General features: G+C 34.0%; 1 protein-coding gene across 1 annotated transcript in view; it reads right to left on the reverse strand.

Annotated features, from left to right (window-relative positions):
* The window catches only part of Nup58 (nucleoporin 58), a 38979-nt gene extending 13188 nt beyond the window's left edge, over nucleotides 1-25791 (reverse strand). The window contains exons 1-12 of the mRNA XM_047553117.1: nucleotides 25468-25791; nucleotides 19537-19679; nucleotides 18663-18698; nucleotides 16045-16194; nucleotides 15135-15272; nucleotides 12460-12570; nucleotides 10335-10359; nucleotides 8917-8982; nucleotides 6948-7122; nucleotides 4096-4175; nucleotides 805-923; nucleotides 308-390 (exon numbers count right to left, since the gene is read on the reverse strand). Coding sequence (XP_047409073.1) covers nucleotides 308-390; nucleotides 805-923; nucleotides 4096-4175; nucleotides 6948-7122; nucleotides 8917-8982; nucleotides 10335-10359; nucleotides 12460-12570; nucleotides 15135-15272; nucleotides 16045-16194; nucleotides 18663-18698; nucleotides 19537-19679; nucleotides 25468-25574 — 1233 coding nt within the window. The 5' untranslated portion in view covers nucleotides 25575-25791. The remainder of the gene's footprint in view (nucleotides 1-307; nucleotides 391-804; nucleotides 924-4095; nucleotides 4176-6947; nucleotides 7123-8916; nucleotides 8983-10334; nucleotides 10360-12459; nucleotides 12571-15134; nucleotides 15273-16044; nucleotides 16195-18662; nucleotides 18699-19536; nucleotides 19680-25467) is intronic.
* Between the last annotated feature and the right edge of the window lie 209 nt (nucleotides 25792-26000).

Here is a 26000-nt window from a genome sequence, read left to right on the forward strand (position 1 = left end):
AGAATGCACGTGCAATGATATATGTAATACAAAAAATGATGTTGAGGAAATATGCGTACTAATAATTACTTCCAATATATTGCTGAAAAAATGTTGAGGATAATGGAATATTTTATAAAAGATTTTATCAATGTGAACACATTTCATCAATAATTTTATCAGTGTATAATTATGGATGACAACAGACTTAGTCTTTTCACTTTTATGTAATCTGAGCCATTTCTGTAATAAGCATGGCCATGTATTTCCAATGAATAAATACTTGGAGCTAGGTATCTAAACAGATAAATTGGCACTGAAAACTTACCTTTACATTTTCATGAATAGACTGAAGTTGCGCAGCTAAAGCTACAAATGTTTGATAAATTTTCTGCATAGCCATTGACAAATCTATAAAAGAAAATTATATTATCATACAATAAAACAATCAACTTTATTTTTCCACTATTTAAGTCTAATTTTTGGCACAACTATTGTGATAAAAAGAAAAAGGTACATCAATGATCCTATGGCTAGAGAAGATAGCAGATTGAGTAGGCTGAAAAAAGGACATTAGTAATCTGGGAGGAAGGGGAAGGTTCTAGAATTTCTGCCCTGGTACCACAGTTACAATTCACAAAGTCGTTTATATTTGCAAGGAATAAAGAACTAATTAATGACTTAAGGAAACTTTCTTAAAAGCCTTTAAGATAACTATTAGTTGTATACCTACTATACAACCACAGTTTAATCTCTCTCCTACAAATAAAGTAACAGTACTGTCAAAAAAAAAAAAAAAAAAAATCACCAAAGTAAGCATGTTACCTTGAGGGGTTATATGTGAATTATTTGCTTGGGTGGCAAGATGGTTTTCTAGTTCTTCAATCTGCTGTCTGTACTGTTGAAGCTGTACCTCAAATTGCTGAACCAAAATTCTGAAGTAGCTATTAAAAAAGTGTTAAAACAGATCAAATTTTAAAAATTATTTTCTTTATATTCAAAATAATAAATGTCCCCTTTTTAAATAAACCTTTCAATTAGTTTGAGGATATAATGTCACAGATACAATCATTGAAACAAATGCCCAAACTTTATAAATTATTAAGATATCATTACTAATCAGGGCACACAAATCCAAATCATCACCTACAAAATAAGTTAATCATCTTGAAAAGTAATGAGGTCATACAAGACTGAATAACTATTACAGATAAAGATTAAGGAGAAATTACAAATAAATGCAATTTGAACTCCCAATGAGATCCTGAAAAAAAGTTACATTTAACAGGAAAAGAAACAGTAAAATTCCAATATGTTCTGTGGTTTCATAAAAAAGACTGTACCAATGCCAGTTTCCCTACTGTTGGTAATTGTACAATAGTTACATAGTATGTTATAATTTTAGAGGAAACAAGGTGAGAGAAATAAGGAAATTATTTGCAATACTATTTTCACAAGTTTTCCGTAAGTATAAGTTTAAAATAAAACAAAAACAAAAATCAAAACCCCAATCTCAACTGTCAACCTGATTTTACAATTAGTCCTTAATATTTGTTATAGTAATATAACATTTTCTATAAAAACAAAACTACAGGCCATTATGAAACTTTTTGCAAAAATTAGCTCTATCAGCAGTGTGAAGAACAAGACAAGAGGGATAAAATACTGGAATTCGTTCAGCAAGAAAGCCTACTCAATCTAGTCTGAGTAACATAACAGATGTACCACTGTCAGTGGTTCCTCATTTTAATAATTATATGTTTATACAGAAGATTATCCAGAGATTGATATCAAATTCCATGCATGTCTGATTTTGTCAAAATGAACCCAACTTCGTGTAACTATAATGTTTTAATAAAAAAAGACTATCCTTAACTTTTAAGAACTATAAAGTACTTAAGCAAAATGAGTATTATGTTTACAAATAACTCAAACTGCTCAAGGGCAGAAAACTACACAGCAAGAGAATGAGGAATAAAACCAATATGGTAAAAATGTTTAAATGCAGGGGATCTGGATTGTAGGTATACAGGAAATTTTGCTCTACTCTTTAAATTTTCCTGTAAGTTTGAAATAACACCATAATAAAAGTTAAAAGGAAAAAAAAAGTGAGGAGCCAGGAGTCAAACAGACCATCACTAAACACCATCGCTGAAACAGATCATCACTTCTGCAGGCCTCTGGCTCCTCAATGGAGTAACAAAAATTGGAGTAACAAAAGCAATACAGGTTTGGTGAAAGATAAATGAGGTAAAGCACAGACAGTGCTGAGCACACTGCTTGGCAAATAGGAGACACTTGGTGTATATCAGTTATTATCTTTATTGATACAGAAGGACATAAAAACAGGCAAAATCTGTATTGCATGTATGGAAACTAGGTGGATACACAATCTGAAGTGATTCAATTAACAGTGGAATTTTTTCTCTTATCTATGTTTTCTAATTTTTCAACCTCAATATGTTATTAGCTATATGAATAAATAAAATTTGTGCAAATAAGTGAAAGGGTTAAACTATATTTATTATGCCCTGTTTAAGGACAGGACTATCAATAAAATTAATTCTAATTTAAAAGTTCAAATGAGAAAAATTAAAATTCCTTTACCCACAAAATTTAATAAAGTGGAATACAAAAACATTTAAGTGTATAAGTCTGTAAAAAGTTCAGATCTTAGCCTTCACTTACCCTGAAGTAAAAAAAGAAACACTGAACTACCCTCTTAGGTGCTATTAGAAATAAATTTAAAAATCCATGTGAAGTGGTTAACACAGTATATCCACATAATAAATGAAACAGCTTATCATATTGTTACTACAGTTATACTTTCTTAAAATGAGAAACATTTGTTTTTAAAAATCCAGTAACATAAAGTACAAGAAATAAAAATCAAAAATCAATAAATGGAATGGATTCAAACTAAAAAGCTTCTTCTCAGCAAAGAAAACAATCAGTAAAGTGATGAGAGAGCCTACAGAATGAGAAAAAAATCTTTACCACACACATATCAGAGCACTCATCTGCGGGATATATAAAGAACTCAAAAAACTTAACACCAAAAAAACAAATAACCCAATCAATAAATGGGCTAAGGAGGGGGCTGGAGTTGTGGCTTAGTGGCAGAATGCTTGCCTGGCATATGTGAGGTCCTGGGTTCGATCCTCAGCACCACATAAAAATAAATACAATAAAGGTATTGTGTTCCACTAAAAAATATTTTAATAAATGGGCTAAGGAACTGAACAGACACTTCACAGAAGATATACAGTCGATCAACAAATATATGAAAAAATGTTCAACATCTCTAGCAATTAGAGAAATGAAAATCAAAACTACTCTAAGATTTCATCTCACTCTAGTCAGAATGGCAATTATCAAGAATATTAGCAACAATAAGTGTTGACAAGGATGTGGGGGGAAAAGGAACACTCATACACTGCTAGTAGGACTGCAAATTGGTGTAACCACTCTGGAAAGCAGAATGGAGATTCCTTAGAAAACTTGGAATGGAACCATTTGACCCAACTATCCCACTCCTCTGTCTATATCCAAAGGACTTAAAATCAGCATATTACAGTGATGTAACCACATCAATATTTATAGCAGCTCAATTCACAATTGCTAAACTGGAACCAACCGAGATGCCCTTCAACAGATGGGTATATATACACAATGGAATATTACTCAGCCTTAAAGAAGAATGAATTGATGGCATTTGCAGGTAAATGGATGGAGAAGGAGAATATCACGCTAAGCAAAAAAGCCAATACCAAAACAAAGGCCAAATGTTTTTGCTAAATGTGGATGCTAATCCATAATGGGGTGGGGGTGGGGGGTAAGGAAGAATGGAGGAACCTTAGATTGGGCAGAGGGGAGTGAGGGAAGGAAGGGAGTATGGGGATGGGAAATATGATGGAATGAGATGGACATTATTACCCTATGTACATGAAGATTACATGAATGCTGTGACTCTGCATCGTGTATAACCAGAGAAATAAAAAGTTGTGCTCCATTTGTATGGAATGCAATAAGTCGAAATGCATTCTGCTGTCCTGTATAACCTAACTGGAACAAACAGAAAAATAAATAAATAAAAATAAAAATCCAGTAACTTACTCAGCAGGAGCTGTATTTTCATGTTGAAGGCCAGGTGGTGTTTTCTGGGTTCTTAAAGCTATTTCAGCATTCTTTAACTCCTAATATGCCAAAGGTTTAAAAAACAAGAAAGTCATTTTAGAGTTAGGCTAAAAATGCCAACAATTTATGAACTAAGATTTCAAATATTTCCAGCTGGAGGTGTATGCTTTAATAACATATTATGGATGAAGATGCTTTGTAAGAAAATGCTAAAACCTCTTTTAAGACAACTAAACTTTTGATAAGTTTTATAAGATTAAAATGAACTGATCTATTTTAAGAACTATGGGTTTCTGTACAATTCATGAATTCAGGGTGAAAAGACTGTGCTACTATTTGCAGCTGATGTGGGCAACAATTAACATCTAATGCTTATTTTATTATGTACAAAAATCAATGCTGAAGGCTTCGCTTACACCACCTTGATTACTCTTCAAAAGTAAAAGCAGGTAATGCTTTTTTTAAAAACAGATGCAGAAGTGGAGTTATAGAGCTATAACTTGCTCAATGCCATGTTGCCACAAGACCTGAGAACTGAATGTTGGCAGTTCAATTCTTTATCACCTTCTACTATTCCTCAAAGTCCTGGACAGGTCTGGACCATTCAATACTGATGCCTACCTACCTCTCTAAGTACTGACTTTTGCTAGGCCCAGACATCTGTAATACTACACTGCTTGCAAACAAAACATGTCTGTCATGCCTCCTTGGCTTTGCTCATTCCTACCTACCTACATAGGTAGAGAAATACATACATTTTAGACTCAATATACAGGTATCCTACCCAGGAGAGATGATAAATGTGCCCGCTTGAGCTCTCTGTAACCCTTGTACTTGTAACATATTATTTAAACCTGATTGATTTAGCTTTCTTCCAGTTCTTTTGATCCTCATTACTTGGCACATAGAGATTAAAAAAAAAAAGTTCACAAAATGACTGGCCAGCTAAACTCAGCAATATAACTTCAACAAACCACATAGTACCCAGTCCATCAAAAAGAACTTCCCACTCCATTTACTTAAACTCGAGCTATTTGCCAAAAAATGAGGTATTAAAAAGAATTTACTTCCATACAATTTTGGTCCACATCATGCTTGACCAGAGAATTGTTTCTATTTACCAAAAAGGTTATATTTGATGAAAATGCTTTGGGGTTAAATAAGGTAAAACAAGATTTACACAAGGGATTCAGAACACTTTTTTTCACCTGGTAATTTTCTAGATGCTGGATGGAGTACTAGTTTCCTATATAATAGTATTCATAAATCAAATTTATTTGATAGCCTACAAAGTTTTCTAAACTCAGCTCATTTTTCCTTAAGGAAACTTTGATTCCTACCCTTTTTCTCTGCAAACTTTTCGTTCTTCCTAAATCTTTTACCATTTCATTTATCCCCCAGTCTTTTTATTACTAAATAGGATTAACAAGTCTGATATACAACAGATGCCCCATATATATTTGTGAATGGAATCATTCACTTTTAGAGTTACAATGATACAACAGGTACCATTATAGAATTCATCTGTTTGCCTTTGCTCCATTATTTCATTAATTATAACTTACATGATTCCATATATTTTGCATATAAAATTTATGATTTCATATACTTTATGTAACGTTTAATCTGAGTCTAAACATTCTCCCTCCTAACAATATAATTAACACTTTTTTTTCCCTAGAAAGTATGTACCTGATGATAAAGATAAAATAAGGGGGGAGGAAACATGGGGGAATACTATATTCATACTTAACCAAAGATTTTCTAAATAACCTGGAAATCTGAGATAAAGTCTTCAAATTCTCTTTAAACATAATAGTTAAGAATAGTTATTTAAGTAACATATTTAAAAAGCAAAAGTATTCTCTAATAGTTGACCTGAAGACACATTTAAAAATTTTACTTAAAACAACATCACTTAAGTACAGCACTCTGATAAGATCACAGTAAAGGCACATCCCATGAAGTTTATCAACAGATTGGGAACAACTTAAAGGGAAGGGATGTCTGGATTGTCACAAAAATATCAAGTATGTTTTCTAATTATGACATATAAAATCCAAGTAAATCACCAACCATCATTCTTCCTCATTGATGTAGAAAAGAACTACATATTTTACTTAGTATGTACTGTATATTATGCCATGGGGTATAAGCAATTAGACAAGAATGACAGAAGATACTAACTTCACTATTATTTTTATTAACTAAAATATAACCAAGACTAGCAAGTCTTCGGTCAAATCAATCTATAAAGTGTGATATAATTTTCATTTAATAACTGACATGTGAAAAACATTTTCTGACTAGGTGTTCTTTCTCTTATGTAACAGACCAATTTAGTCAGCAGGTAATGTAATCAAACAAAGTAGTTAACAGCATAAACTTGAGCTAGGTTAACAGGGCCTGAATTCAGGTTCCTCAACTTATTAACAAAGTTTTTTGCCTCTTTTCTTATTTACATAATGAGAATAACAGTCCCTTACTTCATGAAAATTAAAGCAGGTTAACAAATATAAATAAATTGCTTAGGATACAGTGTTATACATAGCAAGCACTCAATAAAAACTAGTAACTATTATTATTTATTACAACAATTTAAAAATATTAGATGGGTTGGGGATATTGCTCAGTAGTAAAGCACTAGAGTTTAGCACACATGAGAGCCTGGGTTCAATTTCTAGCATCACAAAAAATTTTTTTAAACAAAAAATATGAATTACTTGGTTCTCACAGTATGTGTGTATCAAACTTTAAATAAATCACCTTTTTCATTTTGGAAAAAAACAAAGCAAAACATTCTATGATAAAATGGCTGTAATTTAGCATACCTGAGCAGTTTCTACTTTCAATTTGTCAATATTAAGAGTGTTTCTCTGTAATCCACTGGCAGCCAATGAGAGAAGCTGCTTCAGAGCTTTAATATCTTCTTGTACTTTAAGCATTGCTTTTGAAGACATTCTACTAATTTCTTCTTGGACTTGTTTCTGTTCCTTCACAAATTTCCTTTAAAAAAATAAAATAAAACTGAATATTTAAAAGATATTTAAAATTGGTTGGTCATCCCATGTTCATGGATAGGCAAATTTAATATTGTTAAAATGGCCTTGTTATTATTACCGTTTGAATGCAATCCCCATCAAAATACCATGACATTCTTCACAGAAGAAAAAAAAAAAAAAGTCCTAAAATTTATATGGAAGCACTAAAGATCCTAAGTAGCCAAAGCAATCCTGAGCAAAAGGAGCAAGGCTGGAGACACCACAATACCTGATTTTAAATTATTATACAGCTATAGTAACAAAAACAGCATGGTACTGTAAAAAAACCAAAACATTAACACCAATGGAATAGAAGACAAAAAGACAAACCCAAACGAATACAGTAATTTGATCCTTGACAAAGGCACCAAAAACATACACTGGAGGAAATACAGAGTTTTAAACTGGATAATCCATACATAGAATGAACCTAAATCTTTCATCCTACACAAAAGTCTATTCAAAATAGATCAAAGGCCTAGGAATTAGACCACAAACTTTGCAACTCCTACAAGAAAATGAGGGGCACTCCAACATAAAGGCACAGGCAACAACTTCCTAACAGTATCCCTAAAGCTCTGGAAATAATACCAAAAATTAATAAATAGAATGTCATCAATTAAAAAGGTTCTGCAAAGCAAAGGAAAGCATGAAGAGAGAACCTAAAAAATGGGAGAAAAATTTTGCCAGTTATTCTTCTAATGGGATTAATATCCAGAATATATAAAGAACTCAAGAAACTTAAAAAGTCAATAAATGGGCAAATGAATGAAACAGAAGACACACGAATGACCAACAAACATATGAAATATTCAGCTTCTTTAGTGATCAGAGAAATGCAAACTGAAACCACTGAGATTTCATCTCACTTCAGTTAGAATGACAATCATCAAGAATACAAACAATAAATGCTGGGAACAATGTGGGGGAAAGGAAATACTCATACACTCTTGGTAGAACTGCAAATCAGTACAACCACTTTGGAAGTCAGTATAAAGATTTCTCCAAGGACTAAGCATAGAGCCACCATATGACAAGCTGTATCACTCTTCAGTATTTATCCTAAAGAATTAAAGTCAGCAATACATGCATCCTATGATGCTACCAGAGAAATTCACAATAGCCAAGTTAAGGAACCAGCTTATGTGTCCACCAACAGATGAATGGATAAAGAAAATGTGGCATATAAACACAATGGAGTTTCATTCAACTATAAAGAATGAAATTCTGTAACCTGTAGGGAAATGGATGGAACTTGAGAGCATTATGTTAAGCAAAATAAGCCAGACTCAGAAAGTCACGGTTTCTTAGGTTTTCTCTTACATGTGAATGCTACAGAGAAAAAAGGTGGGTGGAGGGAGTTGGGGAACTCTCATGAAAACAGAAGATAAAGCTGGGAAGGGGAGGTAGTGGGGAATGAAACTGACCAAATTACGCTATGTGCATGTACAAATATGTCACAATGAATTCCACTATTATGTAAAATTATAATGCATCAATTAGAAGACTAATTGAATAAAAAATAAGTTTGTGAGAGTCTAAGGGTTTAAAAAACCAAAAATTTAATATTCATCTATAATTCACACACTATTTTAGAGAATGGCAGTTACAGAATTTTAATTGTTTTTCTATTTTCTCTTATTTTAAAAAACAATAATAGTTTAACCGAAGTTAAAATGTTTAGAAGGAAGAGATGCTCCCCTAAAATGTATTCTAGACTTCTTTGAATATTATTTATCTAATTATATTTGACACTCACTGGAGATTTTCAACATCCTGGCAGATGACAGGAGGTAGATTTTCATCCTTCAATGCCTTACTATCCCTAAGGAAAAAAAAGCCACAAATATATTAACTCCATTCACACTTTAGAAAGTTGACACAATTTTAGTATACTGTGTTAAGATAGAGAAAATATAGCAAATGTTCTCTACTTGTAGCTTCTTTGGATGATTTCAAACTTCTTTATAAAAATAAAACTTCCCGACCTAATTCTAGCAATTTATTTGAACTCGAGATTTCTTAATTAAGAAAAGTGGCAGCAATTATAAATATACTTAAAAGCTTTTAACTAATGCCTAAGGAAAAAAATTAGAAAATGCTACTTACTGGATGAGATGCTGAACTAAGTTCCCTCTGTCTAAAAGATTCTATGACTGACATTTTATTCAGTTTGAATTATTAAAGTATTAATTAAAGAAAGTCTATAGAACTTCTCATAAGATTCTCAAATACTTTATTATTTTAAAACTTCAATTTGTTCTTCAACACGTACTGGAATGGGAAAATAAAACAAAGGGGCAGCTTAAGGGAACTACAAATAATTAATGAGGACAGAAACAACTAAAATTTGGCAGGCTAAAATGGTCATGAGTTAGATTTCATAATCTTAGACAATCTCAGACTCAGTTTCTTCATTTCAATTTTTTTTAAAGTTTCAGATTCTGGAACATTTTGGATTTTGAGAGTAAGGATGCTCAATGTGTACGTTCCATACAAATATCCCCAAGTCTGAAAAACTCCAAATTCTGAAACACTTCTGGTTCTAAGCATTTTGTATAAGGGATACTCAATGTATACTAGGCTAAAATATACACAAGACGTTTGTAGAGCAACAAATTTGATCATTTATTTATAAATGGTTAATACAAATTATGTAAAAAAATATAATTTGTAATAAAAATAATGATCAAGTTCAAATGTATGTATATGATGTATATGAAAACTACTTTCTTTAATGAAGACACCAGTAAATAAGAAATAGTCCTGGCATAATAATTTACATATGTAAGCTAAGTTTTTAAAAGGCTACAGTATGTAATTCATGGTAGAACTTGGGCTTAATTATCATGTACCAAGGCCTTCAGTTCAAAATCCAGCACCAGAAACTAAAAGAAAACAGCAACCAAAAAAATGGCAAACTTAAAACTTATTTGTATTATTTGGGGAAAATGTCAATCACCTTTCTAAAAAGATATGTTTTAAAGTTTTTAATGACTAAAAATTGAAGATGTGATGTGATTTTTCTAGAACATATATTTATTATTTTATTTTTGACAAATGCTTATTAAAAGTGTTCGTTTCTTCTAAATGTGTACCTGATTCTATTTTCTTACAACTATACCATCTGCCTACAAATTTAATAAAACTCTTGATTAAAACAAATTACAAACTTACTCTGGTCTTGTTCCTGTTTTATCACCTAGAAAATTCAAGAAGCTTCATGTAAAAATAGGTAATTCAACAACACATTCCAAACGTTTTAAATGAACACAAAATTAAGGTATAAATATAAACAAAGTATTTCTTAGCTTGCTTCTTAAACATTGCTCAATGAAATGACTTGTCATAAACTTAGAAGTATGCAGCATTATCAAGGAGATGAATACAGAGTCGATGTTACATAACTGATTTGCACCTACTTCTTTCAAGGACAAAAGCTTTCTTTTCTCAACTACTTTCCATAAAAAATAACCTGAATGGATAGTTTATATTCTTTTCTACCAACTTAACTCTGGGTAACTTTATCTGACACTTTTTAAGGCCCCACCAGTATTGAATACTAATTCAGATTAGCATTCTGAACTTCTCCAGTCTAACGATCCTTTAAAACAATTGTACCTTCCCAACTATGATGAGAGCACCTTTTGCATCACACCCTCATCAATGGCCATGATATTTTTAAATCTTTGCCAGTCATGCAGCTAAATAATGCTACTTATTTTTATTTTAGCTCATATTTCTTATACTAGTGAAACAACATTGTCTTCAAATGTTCATCTGACAAGTGTATTTTTTCTGTTGTGAACTGCCTATTCATGTAATTTCTATATTCCTGGGTTTTTTTTTTTTTTGCACAATTCTCTCATTGTATTTTTAATTTCTAAGAGTTATTTCAACATTTAGTATAATAATTCTTTGTCTCACAAATATTTCATGTCTGTTTCTAAAACTGAATCTATAAGATATCTTAATTTCAGAGATATTAAAAGTGTGAAAAAGCAAGCATCTAAAAATCAAGTATTTTATATTTGTCTTTTATCTTTATACATGGGGTTTCAATTTTTACATCTTTCATCTAACTAATTTATTTTTTCACAAAGACTTGGAATACTTCATTGAATCTAAAAATTTTTTTTCCATTTTAACATTTCTGACATTTCTGAAATTGGCACATTTCTTCTATAAACAATGCCTTAATAATGGAAATAAAAATAGGGCTTTGATTTTGTTTTGCAAAATAATTCATCAATTATTTTTTATTAATATACCATTTCTTTGATATTTCATTTTTATTTATGCATACACAAACAGGTAAAACTTGGGCCTATTTCTAGACTGCCAAGGACACTTGACTGGTCTACCTAGTTCTGCCTCAGTAATATACCTGGACTACTACATAACTTCCTAACACTTGTCCATGCTTTTTCTTGCCTTCCTACAATTATTTTCCACCTGGCTATCAGAATGCTCTTAATCTTAAAATACATAACTCATCAAAACTCTTTCATCAAAATTCAATGTGGCACAGAAAGTTCTTTAAAATCATTGGTATCTGATCTTTCTGCTCTCTGGCTGTACTAGCCTTCTATTAGTTCTTCAGAAGAGAAGCACTTCTTGATTCTAGTCCACTGCATGCTTCTCCCTCTTTACCTATTATTTCCTACCACTCTACATCTGGTTAAATCCCACCAATAGTGCAGTTCCTAAGATAACTGTTATAGCTACTAGAAAAAGAAGAAATTCTGTAGGTTAACAGCAACAACAAAAATCCTTTGAGAGATATAACAGATTAAAGGGAAATGGAACGTGGTACATGTGATTATGCATATTCATTTTTATGTATTCTCTGTGCTCAACTTCAGCTTAGGCATACTACAAGTGTAGGATGATGATGTGGAGAGAGGTACAGAGGGGAAATTAACTTCTTATATTTCCCATATTTCTCTCTAGAGTAAAACACCTAGCTGAATTACACTGCCAAATGCTTTTAATGTGTTATATGAATCACAACAGATTACAAAAAGTATGTTATGATGACCCCACCTTAAAAATATATATTAACATAGATATTAAGGTGGACAAATAAGATATGCACATATGAATCTAAGTTAGCTACAAAAATAAAACCTTATTAATCAATACACAAAATTTGTACAATATTAATGCTAATGTAAAACAAACTTAAAACTATACTAACCAACACATAAGTAGAGATTTTTGAGACATAGGAATTTTGAGTAATCTGGAAGTTGCCTAACAATACTGTTAGAAGACAAAATTACAATTTAACATTACTTACTCTTTTTATCTGATGAACTACTAAAATCTATACCACCAAGGCCTTCATTGCCTGCAGTTGAAGTAGCTGCTGTAGTTCCCAAAGTCAGGCCTAAAGCATTCTGCCCAAGTCCTGCAAATAAACCAAATATTACATACAACTTCAAGGAAAGACTACAAGAATCTCCCCTTACTAAACAAAGTACTCATATGCTTTTAAGATTTTCTTCACATTTGATTTAGGAAAATATCAAGGTACATGTCTGGAGCATGCTTTGGGCAATCTTGCTTGATTTCAATGATATATGTAGTTTGAATAATGTGATGTTTTACTATTAAAAAGACCAGAATGTATGTTAATTCAATATAAGTGAACATTCAATTTTTGTTATTTTTGAAACTTTTCTACAAAAGCAGTTTAAGTTGGTATTATTTTCAGGGGAGTAAGTCTTACCTTTCAATCATATTTTGGAACTGCACATGTTAAAAATAATCCAGTGTGAATTTATAAACTTTGAGTATAATATACATTAAGCATAACTGCATATTTCCAAGTCCTCTCCAGAAAAGTTATTTATAAAAGAATTGCTTTACCTATTTAAATCTCACCTCCCTGGCAAAAGAAATCAAAAGGACTACAGTTAATTCTAAGTCACTAACTTATATTTGAGCCAAGTAGCAAACTTTCAAAGGTCCTGTGTTGATAAACATATATTTCTAAAATCCATGCATTCCTAAGATGACACCATCTATTTTAAAAAAAGGAAAAAATAGTTAATAAACCAGTTAGCTGAAATTTTGATTTAAATTCTGGCTATATGACAGAAAACAGCTAAAGAAAGAACTACTATTATACCAGTTAAGCATACCTAATCCAAAAATTCCAAATCAAAATGCTCTAAAAATCTGAAACTTTTTGATCATTGTGTTGCAACTGCTGAAGTTTATGTAAATATTTTAAAACCCAAAACTCCAAAATATGAAACACTTTTGGCCCAAACATTTCAAAAAAGGGACACTCAATCTATGGTAATTAAAAAAAATTCAATAATACATTTAGATTAAGATAAGTAAAAGCATTAAATATTAAGAGTCTGAGAAGAATCAAAACACATCTAAAAATTGGGTAAGAAGCATAAAACCCTGTCTCTCTTACGATGACAATAATGATGACGACTACTTCTTGTCTTTGCCATGAGTTGAACCCAAGATTTCATGCATGCTAGGAAGCATTCTACCATAAAGCTACCTCCCCAGACCTCTCTTACTATTTTAAAGCAGATATTAAATAATTTCATCAAAGTCATTAGGCAAAATACTGAAGTATCAATTCATGTGGCAGAGAATACTGAATTAGTATTTTATTTATCAGGTTGATTTCTATTTTCTTTCTTATTATGAAATTTGCCTCATGGTAAGGATTCTACAGATGTTTTAAATATTGGTTATAGCTAGTGACTGCATAAAGAAATGAATATTTTGAAAAGTTAACAAGGGCTTTGTGGGAGTGAGAAAAGCTTTTCTACTATTTGAAGAAATTGCATAAGTATTTCACAAAGCAGTGTAACATCAAGAATTTCTGTTTAGCTAGGTATAATGCAGCACTCCTGTAGTCCCAGCTAGTTGGGACTCTGAGGGAGGAGGATCACTTGAGCTTATAAGTTCAAGACTGGGAAACATAATGAGACTTCATCTCTTAAAAAACAAAAAAAATTCTGTTTAACAATGCACAGATTAGGAAATGCTGATGTATCAAACTCATAGACTTTCCAGTTACACTTTGGGCTGATTTATAATGACTATTTTACTTTCAGAAGTTTCACAGGGCCCCTAATTGTGCCTAATACTTCATTTGGTTGTACAAGAGAAGGAAAGAAAAATGACTTGACTTTGTCTTATTAAAGACACTCTTATTTCTAGATACTATATTTCTTTTTTATCCTCTCTTCAGATACCAATTTGATGGAGAAAATTCAGGTCAGTGGAAGGGAAAGGATGGTCAGAATAACCTGAAGAATATTATACCATTCTAGTTTGTACTGGTCTCTCAAAAACTAATTTTTTGTTATTGTCTAATTTTGGAGGTATTCAAAATTTCTTCTAATAACCAAATCATGAGATGCCCATAACATGCATATTTTGCAGGATATATATTTAAACATCTCTCATAAAGATTAATATAAAAGTAGAATGAAAAAATAATAGAAAGAAGTGGTAGATGGCATGCTAATAGCCTTTCCTGAAATTCCATAATGGAAAGTCATTCCTAGAATTAAGACTTTACAAGCTGCCTTATAGTGAAGTTAGGCTGTAAATGACTCAAGACATTTTGTTTTTTTTCCCTAGCTTGGGAATTCACCCAAGCCTTTGAGCATGCTAGATAAGCAATTCTACCACTGAACTAGATCTCCAATTACCCCCCAAACTATTTAAATGTCACTTATTTTAAGTTTTTAAGTCCTTAAATAGGCTCAATTCCTTATCTAATTAGTCGATATTAAGAAAGAGGAAAATATATTTCTAAAATATGACTAAAAGGTCCAATTATGCATGAAAAACATTTTGTAATTCAGTTTTAACATTAAAGGAAAACATATATATTAAAGAGAAAGCAATCTGCTCAAAAGGCCAAAATAAAGATAAAGTAAATTTAAAAACAAATACTTACTGTTCTGTAGAATAAATATCATCAATTACCTGATGCTGCTGTGTTTGTACTTTGGAAAAGTGAACCTCCCAAACCAGCTAAGGCTCCCCCTAAAGAAAGGCCCGTTGATGCAGTTGTAGTTGTGGCTGTAGTTCCTCCCAGGTTATTTAGAGTAAATCCAGTGGATGCTATGAAAAATGAGATACTAAACCTTTAATGGCAACATTACTCAAGAACAACATAGAAAAATACAAGAAAAAAAAATTTTAAGCTGATTTTCATGATTGGCCCTTTGCAAAATCTACTTGCTAAAGATAAAATTATATACACTTCAGAACAAAAGAAATAATAGCTTCAAAGCAAAAACTATGAGAGAAATAAGGGCTTCAGGTAATATTAGAATGGTACCAGGTAACTGGTTCCACACATTAGTGTTTTCAACCCAGGCTTCCAATTCCACTTTTACAATTAAACAAATTCTAAGCTAAATAAGGTTTCCATAATGTTTTTATCCCTCCCTCTTACAAAATGGCTCCTTGAAAACAAAACAGGTATTAAAAACTCTACATTTCACCCTTCTAATCCTGTCTCCTGCTCTACTCTGTAAATAAAGAACATATTTCAAAATGTTCCCTGCTGCAGTAATGGCCAACACTGACTTGTCTTTACAAACCAATAATCCTGTAGGTCAAAATTGTGAAAATTTAATATCAAAATTTCTTTTAACTGTAGTTATGTTTAAAAAAGGTGGATATCGCTGGGCATGTGGCACATGCCTATAATCCCAGCGGCTGGGGAGGGTGAGGCCCTAAGTAACTTAGTGAGACCCTGTCTCAAAACAAAAAAAGGGCTGGGGACATGGCTCAGTGGTTAAGTGTCCCTGGGTTCAATCCCTGGTACGAAATAAATAAATTAAATAAAATAAGATAGTAAAGGTGGATATTTATGTTCTCTATTCACCTGCTGGAGTTGATGTCAGAGCAGATGAAAGAGTGAGACCACCTGCTGAGGTAGAAGTAATAGGAAGAGCAAATGGTGTGGCAGATGCTGCAGGTTTATTGAATCCCAAACTGAAGCCAGTTGTAGACGCAGATGTAGTGGCTGGTGTTCCTGTTTTAATAGATAAAAATCCCAATTTTACTTTAAGTGTATATACATTATACTGGTTTCAATCAGGATCCCTAAGTTTGTGATACCATTTTGTGTTAACAGAATAAGGATGTATGTGTATACAAGAAAATTAAAATAGAAGTTGGAAGTAAATCATGGTGAATACAGAAAAAATGGTCCTTTGGATCAAGAAAGGCAAAAATGCCCCAATCAATGTAATATTGTGATCAATAAATTCAATACCTGGATTTACCTAAAACAGTATCTATCTTCCTTCCTTCCCTTTACTCTCAGCAGAAAAATAGTCCCTCTTCTCCAAGACTATGCAAACAACCATTCTCTAATCCTTAAAATACTCTTCTTTCTAGGTCCCGTCTATCAGCTCTCAGCTCTCTTACTACTGTTTCTGTGCTACACCTTTCCCATAGTCTTATAGATTTCCTTTCTCTGTTCATGTCCTGATACTCCTTAGGGTTCCCTTTATGTCCCGAATGATCTCACCCACTTTCAGATAAATGAAAGTAAAATCTGCATCTACCTGAATCCCCATTGGTTGGTTCTACCTTGATGCCCCTTTGGTTTTCAACGTATCTTTCCCAAAAAAACAAAATAAATCTAACTTTTCTAAAGCCTCAGCCCCACCAAGATCACTTCTATTGTTAAAGCCAGAAACCACAATTTTTTTTCACATCCCTTCTTTCCTCTGAATTCCACTAGCTACAAATCCTGCTAATCTGTTTCGGAAATATCTCTGGATTATTGGCATTCTCAAAAGTCTTAAATTAAGTCACCTCTCTCTCAAGAACTACTACAATAGACTTTTAATTTCTCTGCCAATCTCCTCCAAACTCTGTTCCTGGCATTATCCCAGCTACCTTAAAAACAACATCCTGGTGATTCTGTCAACTTATAGTTCCCATTAATTCTAGATTGTTCTAAAATAGTCTAAAAACCAGAAATATAAGCAACCCTTCTAATTTCGTTCCAATCAGCTCTCAAATCTCAACTCTTCCTACCATTTCCTCTTCTGAATCCTAAGCCCCATGAACAAAATGTTTTTCTTATTCAATTGGATTGTTTTATGATTGAGCAAACTTTGCACATTCTCCTTTTCTGTCTAGAATAATGTTTCCTGTACCCCAAATAACCCTATTCTTTTTCCTCTTCCTTTAATGTATCTTTCCTATGTCTATGAGGACATTTATCAAATCACACAGGACCATTTTATAGGGCTGGGGATATAGCTCGGTTGGTAGAGTGTTTGCCTCGCAAGCACAAGGCCCTGGGTTCAATCCCCAGTGCCGGAAAAAAAAAAAAAAAAAAAAGACCATGTTATATATCTGTGTGCCCCCCTCATCTCATATTAGATCAATGTTTTGCATGTACACCCAACAGTTCCTGACATCATCATCCAAACCATTCTCACAAACACCACTGCAAATACAAGCTAATGTTGACTTTTCAAGGCACCATGCATACTTATAATCACACAGGAAGTGGTAACTGATCAAACAATAAATGCATGAATGACCCATTCAGGCTTCTCCTGAAGTTACTGAGAAAAAAGAAGTCAGAAACTATGTTTCTGGATTGCCCTGATCACAAGTTCTTGCCAGAGCACAGTACTCCAAAATCATGTATAGATAGATCTTATGATCTCAGAAAATAATAGGAATCAATTACTTGCCCTCATAGCCAATCCTGTCCAATTTGACAAAAAAGATGTGTTTACTGTTGACAAGTTAACTGCATTCAAGTGAATAGTCAATCCTTAATCAATTTAAAAGCTTTTCAACATCCTTTCATTCTTTCCTTTCACTTTACTGTCACCCATTATTTACTGTCAGCATCAAGGCAGGCTGAAACCTAGTTATTTACATTGCCTTAAGCATACCACTACAGAAACTATTGTTTCTTAGTGAGAAGAGAATCAAATAACTTTTTAGTCCAGTAGCATCATAATTAAATCCAGGGCCCCATACATGCTAGGGAAGCAATTTCCCACTAAGTTACACCCCCAGCCCTACAATATTGTCATTTTAGCTATATATAGCTAAGACTTTTGCTACTACATACTTTATGTGACTGTCTGAGGCCTCACAATTATTTAGAGCCAACCAGAGATTAATTCCAAGACTTCTAGCATGCAGCCTGGCTCTTTCCTTAATGAACAGTCAAAATTACTGAAAAAGTAATGTAAAATAAACTTCCACCTTAAAAACCCTTTCTGTATTTAAAATATTCACCTGAATTTTTAGAAGTAATAAGAATCACTCTTTTTTTTAAGTACTCAAACACTGAAAAGTTCTTTGAACAGTCAGTATTTAGGATCTATACTCAGGTTCTTTACATTCTTTCTTCTATACTCCAGTACAGTGAGATATTAGAAAAGAGAAGAGTAGAACGATTACTCAATTCATTTAAATTATTAGAACAACCACAGATCTGGGATCCTCAAAAATTCTTACCCAGAGTTAATCCTGTAGTTATAGTTGTTGCTATTCCTGGAGACCAAAAAGAGAAATAAAATTTAAGCATCAAGGAAGATGGCATTCTTTCAGTTTATTTATCATAAGGGAATTAAAAAGAAAAACACCCTCAGGGAGTGATAACATTTCTATTAAGACCAATACATATCATGACATCAGCTACCATACCACTAACACAAGGATTTTTCCTATGGAACTGGTTTTCATATTACAGGTTACATAATTTGATTAACTAGGAAATAAGGTTTATAAAATGCAACTATTGCTTATAACAAAATATAGCAAAGAGGAAAAAAAAGCTACTACAGACAGAATGCAGGCACACAACTGTCTCAAGAAGTTCACAGGTTAGTATCCCAGTTGTCCTTTCATTTTAGGGTATGGCTGTGAAACAAGTTGCTCTCCAAGTTGGTAGGTCAAACCAAAGGTTTTGGCAAAGCCAGAAGGCTTTGAGGACAGAAGTAAATAAGGACACAAAATTTTTCTAAGTGGTCAGCTCCAGTGAAATGTTTTTCAATGGTGTCTGTCCCATACATTATAAATTAATGTCCCAAATTGATAAAGTTGGTTTAAATAACACTATTAAAGAAACATATAATCTAATATAAAATTTTAAATCACTTTAATTCACTATATTTAAAGAGAGATCTTTCTTCCTTATACTACAGTAGGTCATAGTCCATAACTCAACCTATTGCCCTTACTTTCAAATCCCTGTAATTCTTTTCATCTTGGTATTTACTCTTATTTTAAGTTCTACTACCAATAACAACCTCTAAATGGAGACAGAAGATGAAAACTGGAAAAGAAATATCCCAAGCCTACTCCCTGAAAATGTGAAGATCCTCCTTACCTGTATTTGTTCCTCCTAGCGTGAACCCAGTGGCAGGTTTAGATCCAAAGAGTACAGTTCCAAAACCACCAGAAGGAGCAGATGTAGTTGCTGGAGTGGCAGTGCTTCCGAGAGTTCCAAAATTGAGCCCCACAGAAGGGTTGCTTATTTAAAAAACACACAAACACACACAAATTTTTAAAAATCTGTTAAAGTCAATGTTTACTTAAGTAAAATAAGAATTAATTCTTCTGGGTTATTTTCTTCTGTATTATACATTTAATACACCTAATATTCAAAAGAAACTAATAAAACTTTAGCCAAGTTCAAATATCTTTGTTCTCCAAATATAATAAAGCCAAATGTAATATTAGTATTAAAATACCAAACTTTAAGAAAAGCACAGTCTATAGCAATTAGGATTTCAGATCTCAAGATAATCAAAAGAAAGGAACACACACATTCTATTAGTTTTTGTTTGAAAACTAGCATATTTGAAAATGGTCATAAGAAATCTTATAAATGTGGACTACTTTCCTTTGGAACTACTCAAATAGAATTCACATTTCCAAATTCATCTGAAAAAATTGGAAGGCACAAAGAAAAATAGACAAGTTATTCTAAGGTGCCTAAAGCTATAGTACCATATTCATGGAAATGGGGAGAATGATATCTTGCCACCAAAATTGAGACACTGGGGGCTGGAGGTGTGCTGAAGTTGAGTACATCCTGGTAAAAATTAATTGCAAAGCAAAATTGTCATCTATCAAGATTATGTGCTCAGCAGCAAAAGCTCTCTTCAGAGAGCTTCTTAAATGCTTAAAAATAGTGGATAAAAACAAGTGACATGAACAAAGTTGACAACTTTACAACTGCTTTTATCAAGCCTTAGAGGCTCAAATTTGCTATCTACTGGTGGGAGGGCAAATTATGAAAATAAGCAAGAAATTTTCACAATTTGATATTTCAAGAATTATGCAGGAAGGGTGAGGTTATAGCTCAGTGGTAAACTGCTTGCTTAACATGCACAAGGCCCTCGTTTCAATCCCCAGAACCTACCCCCCCCCCGCAAAAGTGGGAGAGTTAATAGATATTATAACATGCATAACAGAATGGGAACTCCCACTTAACTTTATTACTACTTCCCTCTCTGCTCCTCTATAAAGACATCATCACCATGAGAGAACCCAATGTCTTTCCAAAAAATCTTAATATCCATAGGATGTTTCAATGTAAGGAGAGGAAGTAGAGTCTGGGTTCCAGTACCAGCTTCCCCATGTGCTAGTATTAGTGTGACAATACTTAACTACTGAGTTTCTATTACTTCATCTGCAAAACAGGCATAACAGAAGCCACTAAGCAGGTTTATTTATAATGGTTAAGAAATTGTGCATGGCAAATTCACTTCAATAAATGTTATTACTGTTATCATTAGGAATACTCAAAAATTCAATGAGGGCTGGGGAGATAGCTCAGTTGGTAGAGTGCTCGCCTCATAAACACAAGGCCCTGGGTTCGATCCCCAGCACCGTGCCAAAAAAAAAAAAATTCAACTAAATAACATTATGTACAAGACAGTGTGCCTGAAATTGCAAAGGATACAAAGATAACCAAGGTAATTCCTATTCAAGGAAGATGTTGTTCCCCAGAGGAATAAAATAACACAAATTGTAACCCAAGTCAAAACAGTTCTCCAAGTTACTTAGGTGCAAGCATCATCAATTCCATAATCACCTAAAAAGTCATTTAGTTTTCTGTACACATTGGGAGACCTATGGAAAAGGTAGTGTTATGATTCAAGCAGTAGAAATGTATACCTTCAATAAAGCAGATTATAATCAAGTGCCAAATTATGGCAAAAAGTAATGGAGAAGTTTGAGATAAAGAATTTATCAGTGTGTGCTGCAGAGACAGAGGAGCCTAATGAAGAACTAGGCCTTGATAGGACATCAATGCTGAGTAGAAAAAAGGAGGATTATACTATTGTGTATTAGTTTACCCCTGACTTTAATAATGTATGTGTGTGCTCCTGGATGTATGCAGGGCAGGAGGGAGGCCAAATAAGGCTAGAAGGATTCACTGATGATTCAGTAAGGATCTTTGAATGCTTACTGAACAAATTTAAAAAGTATTTTAAGAAACAGTATTGACCACAATGAAAACTTAAGTGAGATACCCAATTTAAAAAATACAAACAAAACAGCTAAGTGAAAGTTAAAAAAAAAGATATTATAGTATACAATGACTATATATTCAGATAGCATTAGGTAGTACAACTAAAAACAGTGCATAAACACATAGTTTCACTGGTAGTAGTCTAACAGTATTGTTATTTTGGATCTACTATGTATATAAAACAACATATAACATGGACTACAAAATTTACAGAATTTTTTTAATATATATTTTTTTAGTTGTAGATAGATACCATCTTTATTTATTTATTTTTATGTGGTACTGAGGATCAAACCTAGTGCCTCACATGTGCTAGGCAGATGCCCTACCACTGAACCACAACTCCAATACAGATTAAAAAAAAAAAAAAAAAATTACAGGTCAATTTTGATGGTATTTGATCAAGTAAACGGTTATTATGTTCCCCTTATTCCCAAACAAAACAGGGATCCTTTTCTTTTACACTGCTATTCCAAAAGTATACAAAAGATGAGCACTAGCCAGTTGCACTGGTGCACACCTGTGATCCTAGCTACTTAGGAAGCTGAGGCAGGAGGATCTTAAGTCAAGGTCACCCTGGGCAACTTTGTGAGACTCTTGTTTCAAAATAAAAATAAAAAGGAGTCGGGCATTGGGGCACATTCCTATAATTCCAGTAACTCAGGAAGCTAAGGCAGGTGGACCACAAGTTTGAGACCAGCCTTAGCAACTTAGTGAGACACTTGACAGTTTAGCGAGACCGTCTCAAAAAAAAAAAAAAGATTTGGGGATGTAGCTCAGTAGTACAGTGCCCCTGGGTTCAATCCTTATTACCAAGGGGATTGGAGGGTGGTGGTAGTAGATGCATGGTGAAATTGTTTTCAGAAAAATGAATCAAAATATGTAAAATTTCCTGATAACTGAATGTTACATAAATAAAATTGAAAATTACTTCCAAAAGAACACATCAAAGTAAAATCTCAATCTACAAAAGAAAAATTTCCCTGTGACAGAGAAATTCACTTGCTTTAACGAAATCTATCCTAGACCCAACTAATTATTGACTCAATCCAGTGCTGTCTGCCAATGACTTGACAGAAGATGCTGTGAAAAAACAAAACTCCATCAGGTTAGGAATGTGATTTTAACTTCTCAGTCTGCCTTAAGTAGACTTGGGAGCTATCATAATAGCTTACTGAGCATTTAGCAAGTGCCAGACATGATGCTAAACTGACAACCTTCAACTAAAATTTCCAAGGTAAATATACTATCATACCCCTTTTCCAAATGTAGGAATTCCCTGAAAATGACTTTCTTCAAATCACCAGGTGAAACTAAGAAAGTCAGGTCTCCCAAACACCACTTTGGCTGACACATGTTGGCTATCTTTCATTATTTTACCCCAATCTTTCTAAAGTCTGAGTAAATTCTCCTGATTTATTACTAATGATTCATTTACTCATTCAATAAGGATTTATTAAAGATCTTTTCCATGCCAGATATTGTTCTAGGAACTGAGGATGGAGTGGTAAATACTCAGACTCTGACCTCAGAAATTTTCAGATAGTGGGAGACATAGATACTCATTGTTCATTCATTTACTAAATATGTGCTGAGGTCCAAGTACTATGTCTGCTGGGAAAACAGAATGAAAAGGTCTCTACCATCATGGAGCTTACAATCTACTGCTAGGGTCACACTACAAACAAGAAAAAAATAAATATTAACTATCAATTACAATATGTATATACACTTAATATATTAAGTGCCTTAGGTACAAGATAGTATGAGAAAGGAACGTTCCCTTAGACTGACATGTTAGAAAAGGCCTCTTAGGAAAAGACCATTTGAATACGAAAAGATAAACAGGGATTTGCTTGGTAGAGAGGAAGTAGGAACATTCTAAACAGAGCAAACTACTCTAAAGTAGGAATGGTTAGCCGTGTCCCTCTGAGGAACTGAGAAGACTGTTGCTAGAACAGAATTATTTTAAGATCAGGGCCACTAGAAAAGTAAAAAATTAATTTTGCAGGTCACAGCATTTTAAAAATTGAAATGGGATAGCATAGAAAATAGCAATGCATCCCATGAAGCAAAAGTAATTATTAACAGTTTCTATGAGATTGTTCAATTGCTTATTTGTGTAAATGTACTGGGTAGTAACTTAAATGTTATTTTTTTTACAGTGGGTCTGGATCACTGAAATGATAAAATGGGCCCAAGATGAGTCTGGAGAAATTGAAGATTACTTGGGGTCTTGAAAATCAAAAATCTTTTTTTCTCTATTTTTTGTTTACTTCATTCTAGAGATGGCAGGAAATAACTGAAGGAGGAGCTATAAGATTTTTGAAGTCACTGATGTAAAAGGAGATTTTGGGACAGCAATTGGGACTCCACTGACCTAATCCATGCAGGACTTGACAGTAGTTTTTACCCAACACAAGTGAAGGTTGGTTGAAAACCTGACAGGAATCAGGAATTTGCTTAAGAATTTGAGTGTCAAAAGGCAACTCATTTATCTTACCATCCAAAATAGATCCTAACACTTAGAAATTTGCTGAACAAGTATTTGTGCCATGAAGGATAATAGCTTATAGCAGGATGCACTGGAAATACAGACAAATGAACACTGCAGAAGTAAAATGATCAGGATTTACATTAAAAGCATAGAATAACAGGTATGGAGGAAAACTCCCAGATTTCTAGCTTGACTGTGTAGTATGTGGTTCCCTCCCCTACCCAGTCTTTTTTTCCCTTAAATATTTTTAAATTGTTGATGGACCTTTATTTTATTTATTTATATGCAGTGCTGAGAATCTAACTCCGTGCCTCATGCATGCTGGGTAAGTGCTCTACCACTGAGCTACAACCCCAGTCCTCCCCTTCCTTTTTAAAAATACAGATAATGCTGAAGGTATTTTTGCCTTTTCAATCTACCACCATATCCTTTAAGCTATCCATATCCACAGCTTGTCAACAAAGTACATATTCCGTAATATTATGAACTCCTACACTGTGAGTTCTAAAGATTAAAGTTTTCATTAACATAACCTCTCCCCATTTTCTTTCTGAACTTCCCTTATTTATATTTTTGTGTCCACCGGAACTAGTAAACTGCACGAAAATGGTGAATATACTACCTACGTTTTGTACTTTAGTGATAAAGTGAACCATTACATTATTATCAAGGATATACTAATATGCATATACTGCACAAAAATACTACCAATAAATGCTGCAAAAAGAATTTTTTTTTTTAACCCAGACAAGTTGGGTCCCATGTGGCACAAAAGTCTGCAAAGCTCGAGAAAAAATTACCACGAAATCATAAAAAAACCTAAGTGTCTAAAACCGTAAATACTGCGATGGAATCGAAGTTAACAAGGAGAAACTTTAATTGTCCTCCTCAACAATTTTTATCACTTGTCCCTTTCTAAAACCCTAAAAAAAACTATACTTTCATTCATTCTCCCAATTTTCACCTATGCCTAACACTGGCGCTTGATTAAAGTTTAGAAGTGAAGCTCCAGGCCCCTTAACCTAGTCAGACTGGGTTGTAACAATACCTGAACCACCTGTGAATTCCCACACCTCACGACATAGAACAGCCCGCCCCCCTCTCTACCAGGGCGCCTGCAAGGCCCAGGCACCGACCTAGCTAGCGGGAAGCCCATGTTGCTGGCGTCAGGGCTGGTGCTTTCCCCCAGGCCCACCGGAAAAGAAGTCAGGGGGATAAGGTGGGGCACCAAGAACTTCACAGGGAAGCTCGGACCACGGAAGGCGAAGAAGTGCGGTTACCTAGACGCCCCAGTCCCGAAGGAGAAACCGCCGCCTGTGCCGGTACCACCGGCCGCAACGGTGGTGGAACCCAGCGTCCCGGACCCGAAGGAGAACCCCGTGGACATGGCTGCCCCAAGCTGGACGCCGTCAGCAAGCTGAAAAAGGTCAGAGACCCTCCTCTAGCCTTAAAGCCGAAGTGGACCGAGCAGCATCGTTCTCGCCCAATCCGGACCTGGCGGGCACTTCAAGCCCCAGCGGCGGCCGCGAACCCAGGCCAAAACGGATGGAGCGAGTAATCTAAAACACGCCCAACGCACGCCGCGAGCTCCTAACACGCCGGAAGCGAGAAGGCCGCGCAGGGATCTCTGGGACGGCAGTGGGATCGACTTGCCGCGCGAGGCACGCCGGGTTGCGGTGGCTCTGGCTCGCTTCCGGCTCTCTTAAAGGGGTAGGCGCCCCGAGTTTTAAAGCAACCATTTCTTTCCTTTTTAGTTCTTCTTTATTGTTATGTACTTTATGACAGATGAATCTCAATTATTGCTTCTATCCTG

Source organism: Sciurus carolinensis, chromosome 5 (genome assembly GCF_902686445.1).
Source record: "Sciurus carolinensis chromosome 5, mSciCar1.2, whole genome shotgun sequence".
Lineage (NCBI taxonomy): Eukaryota > Metazoa > Chordata > Mammalia > Rodentia > Sciuridae > Sciurus > Sciurus carolinensis.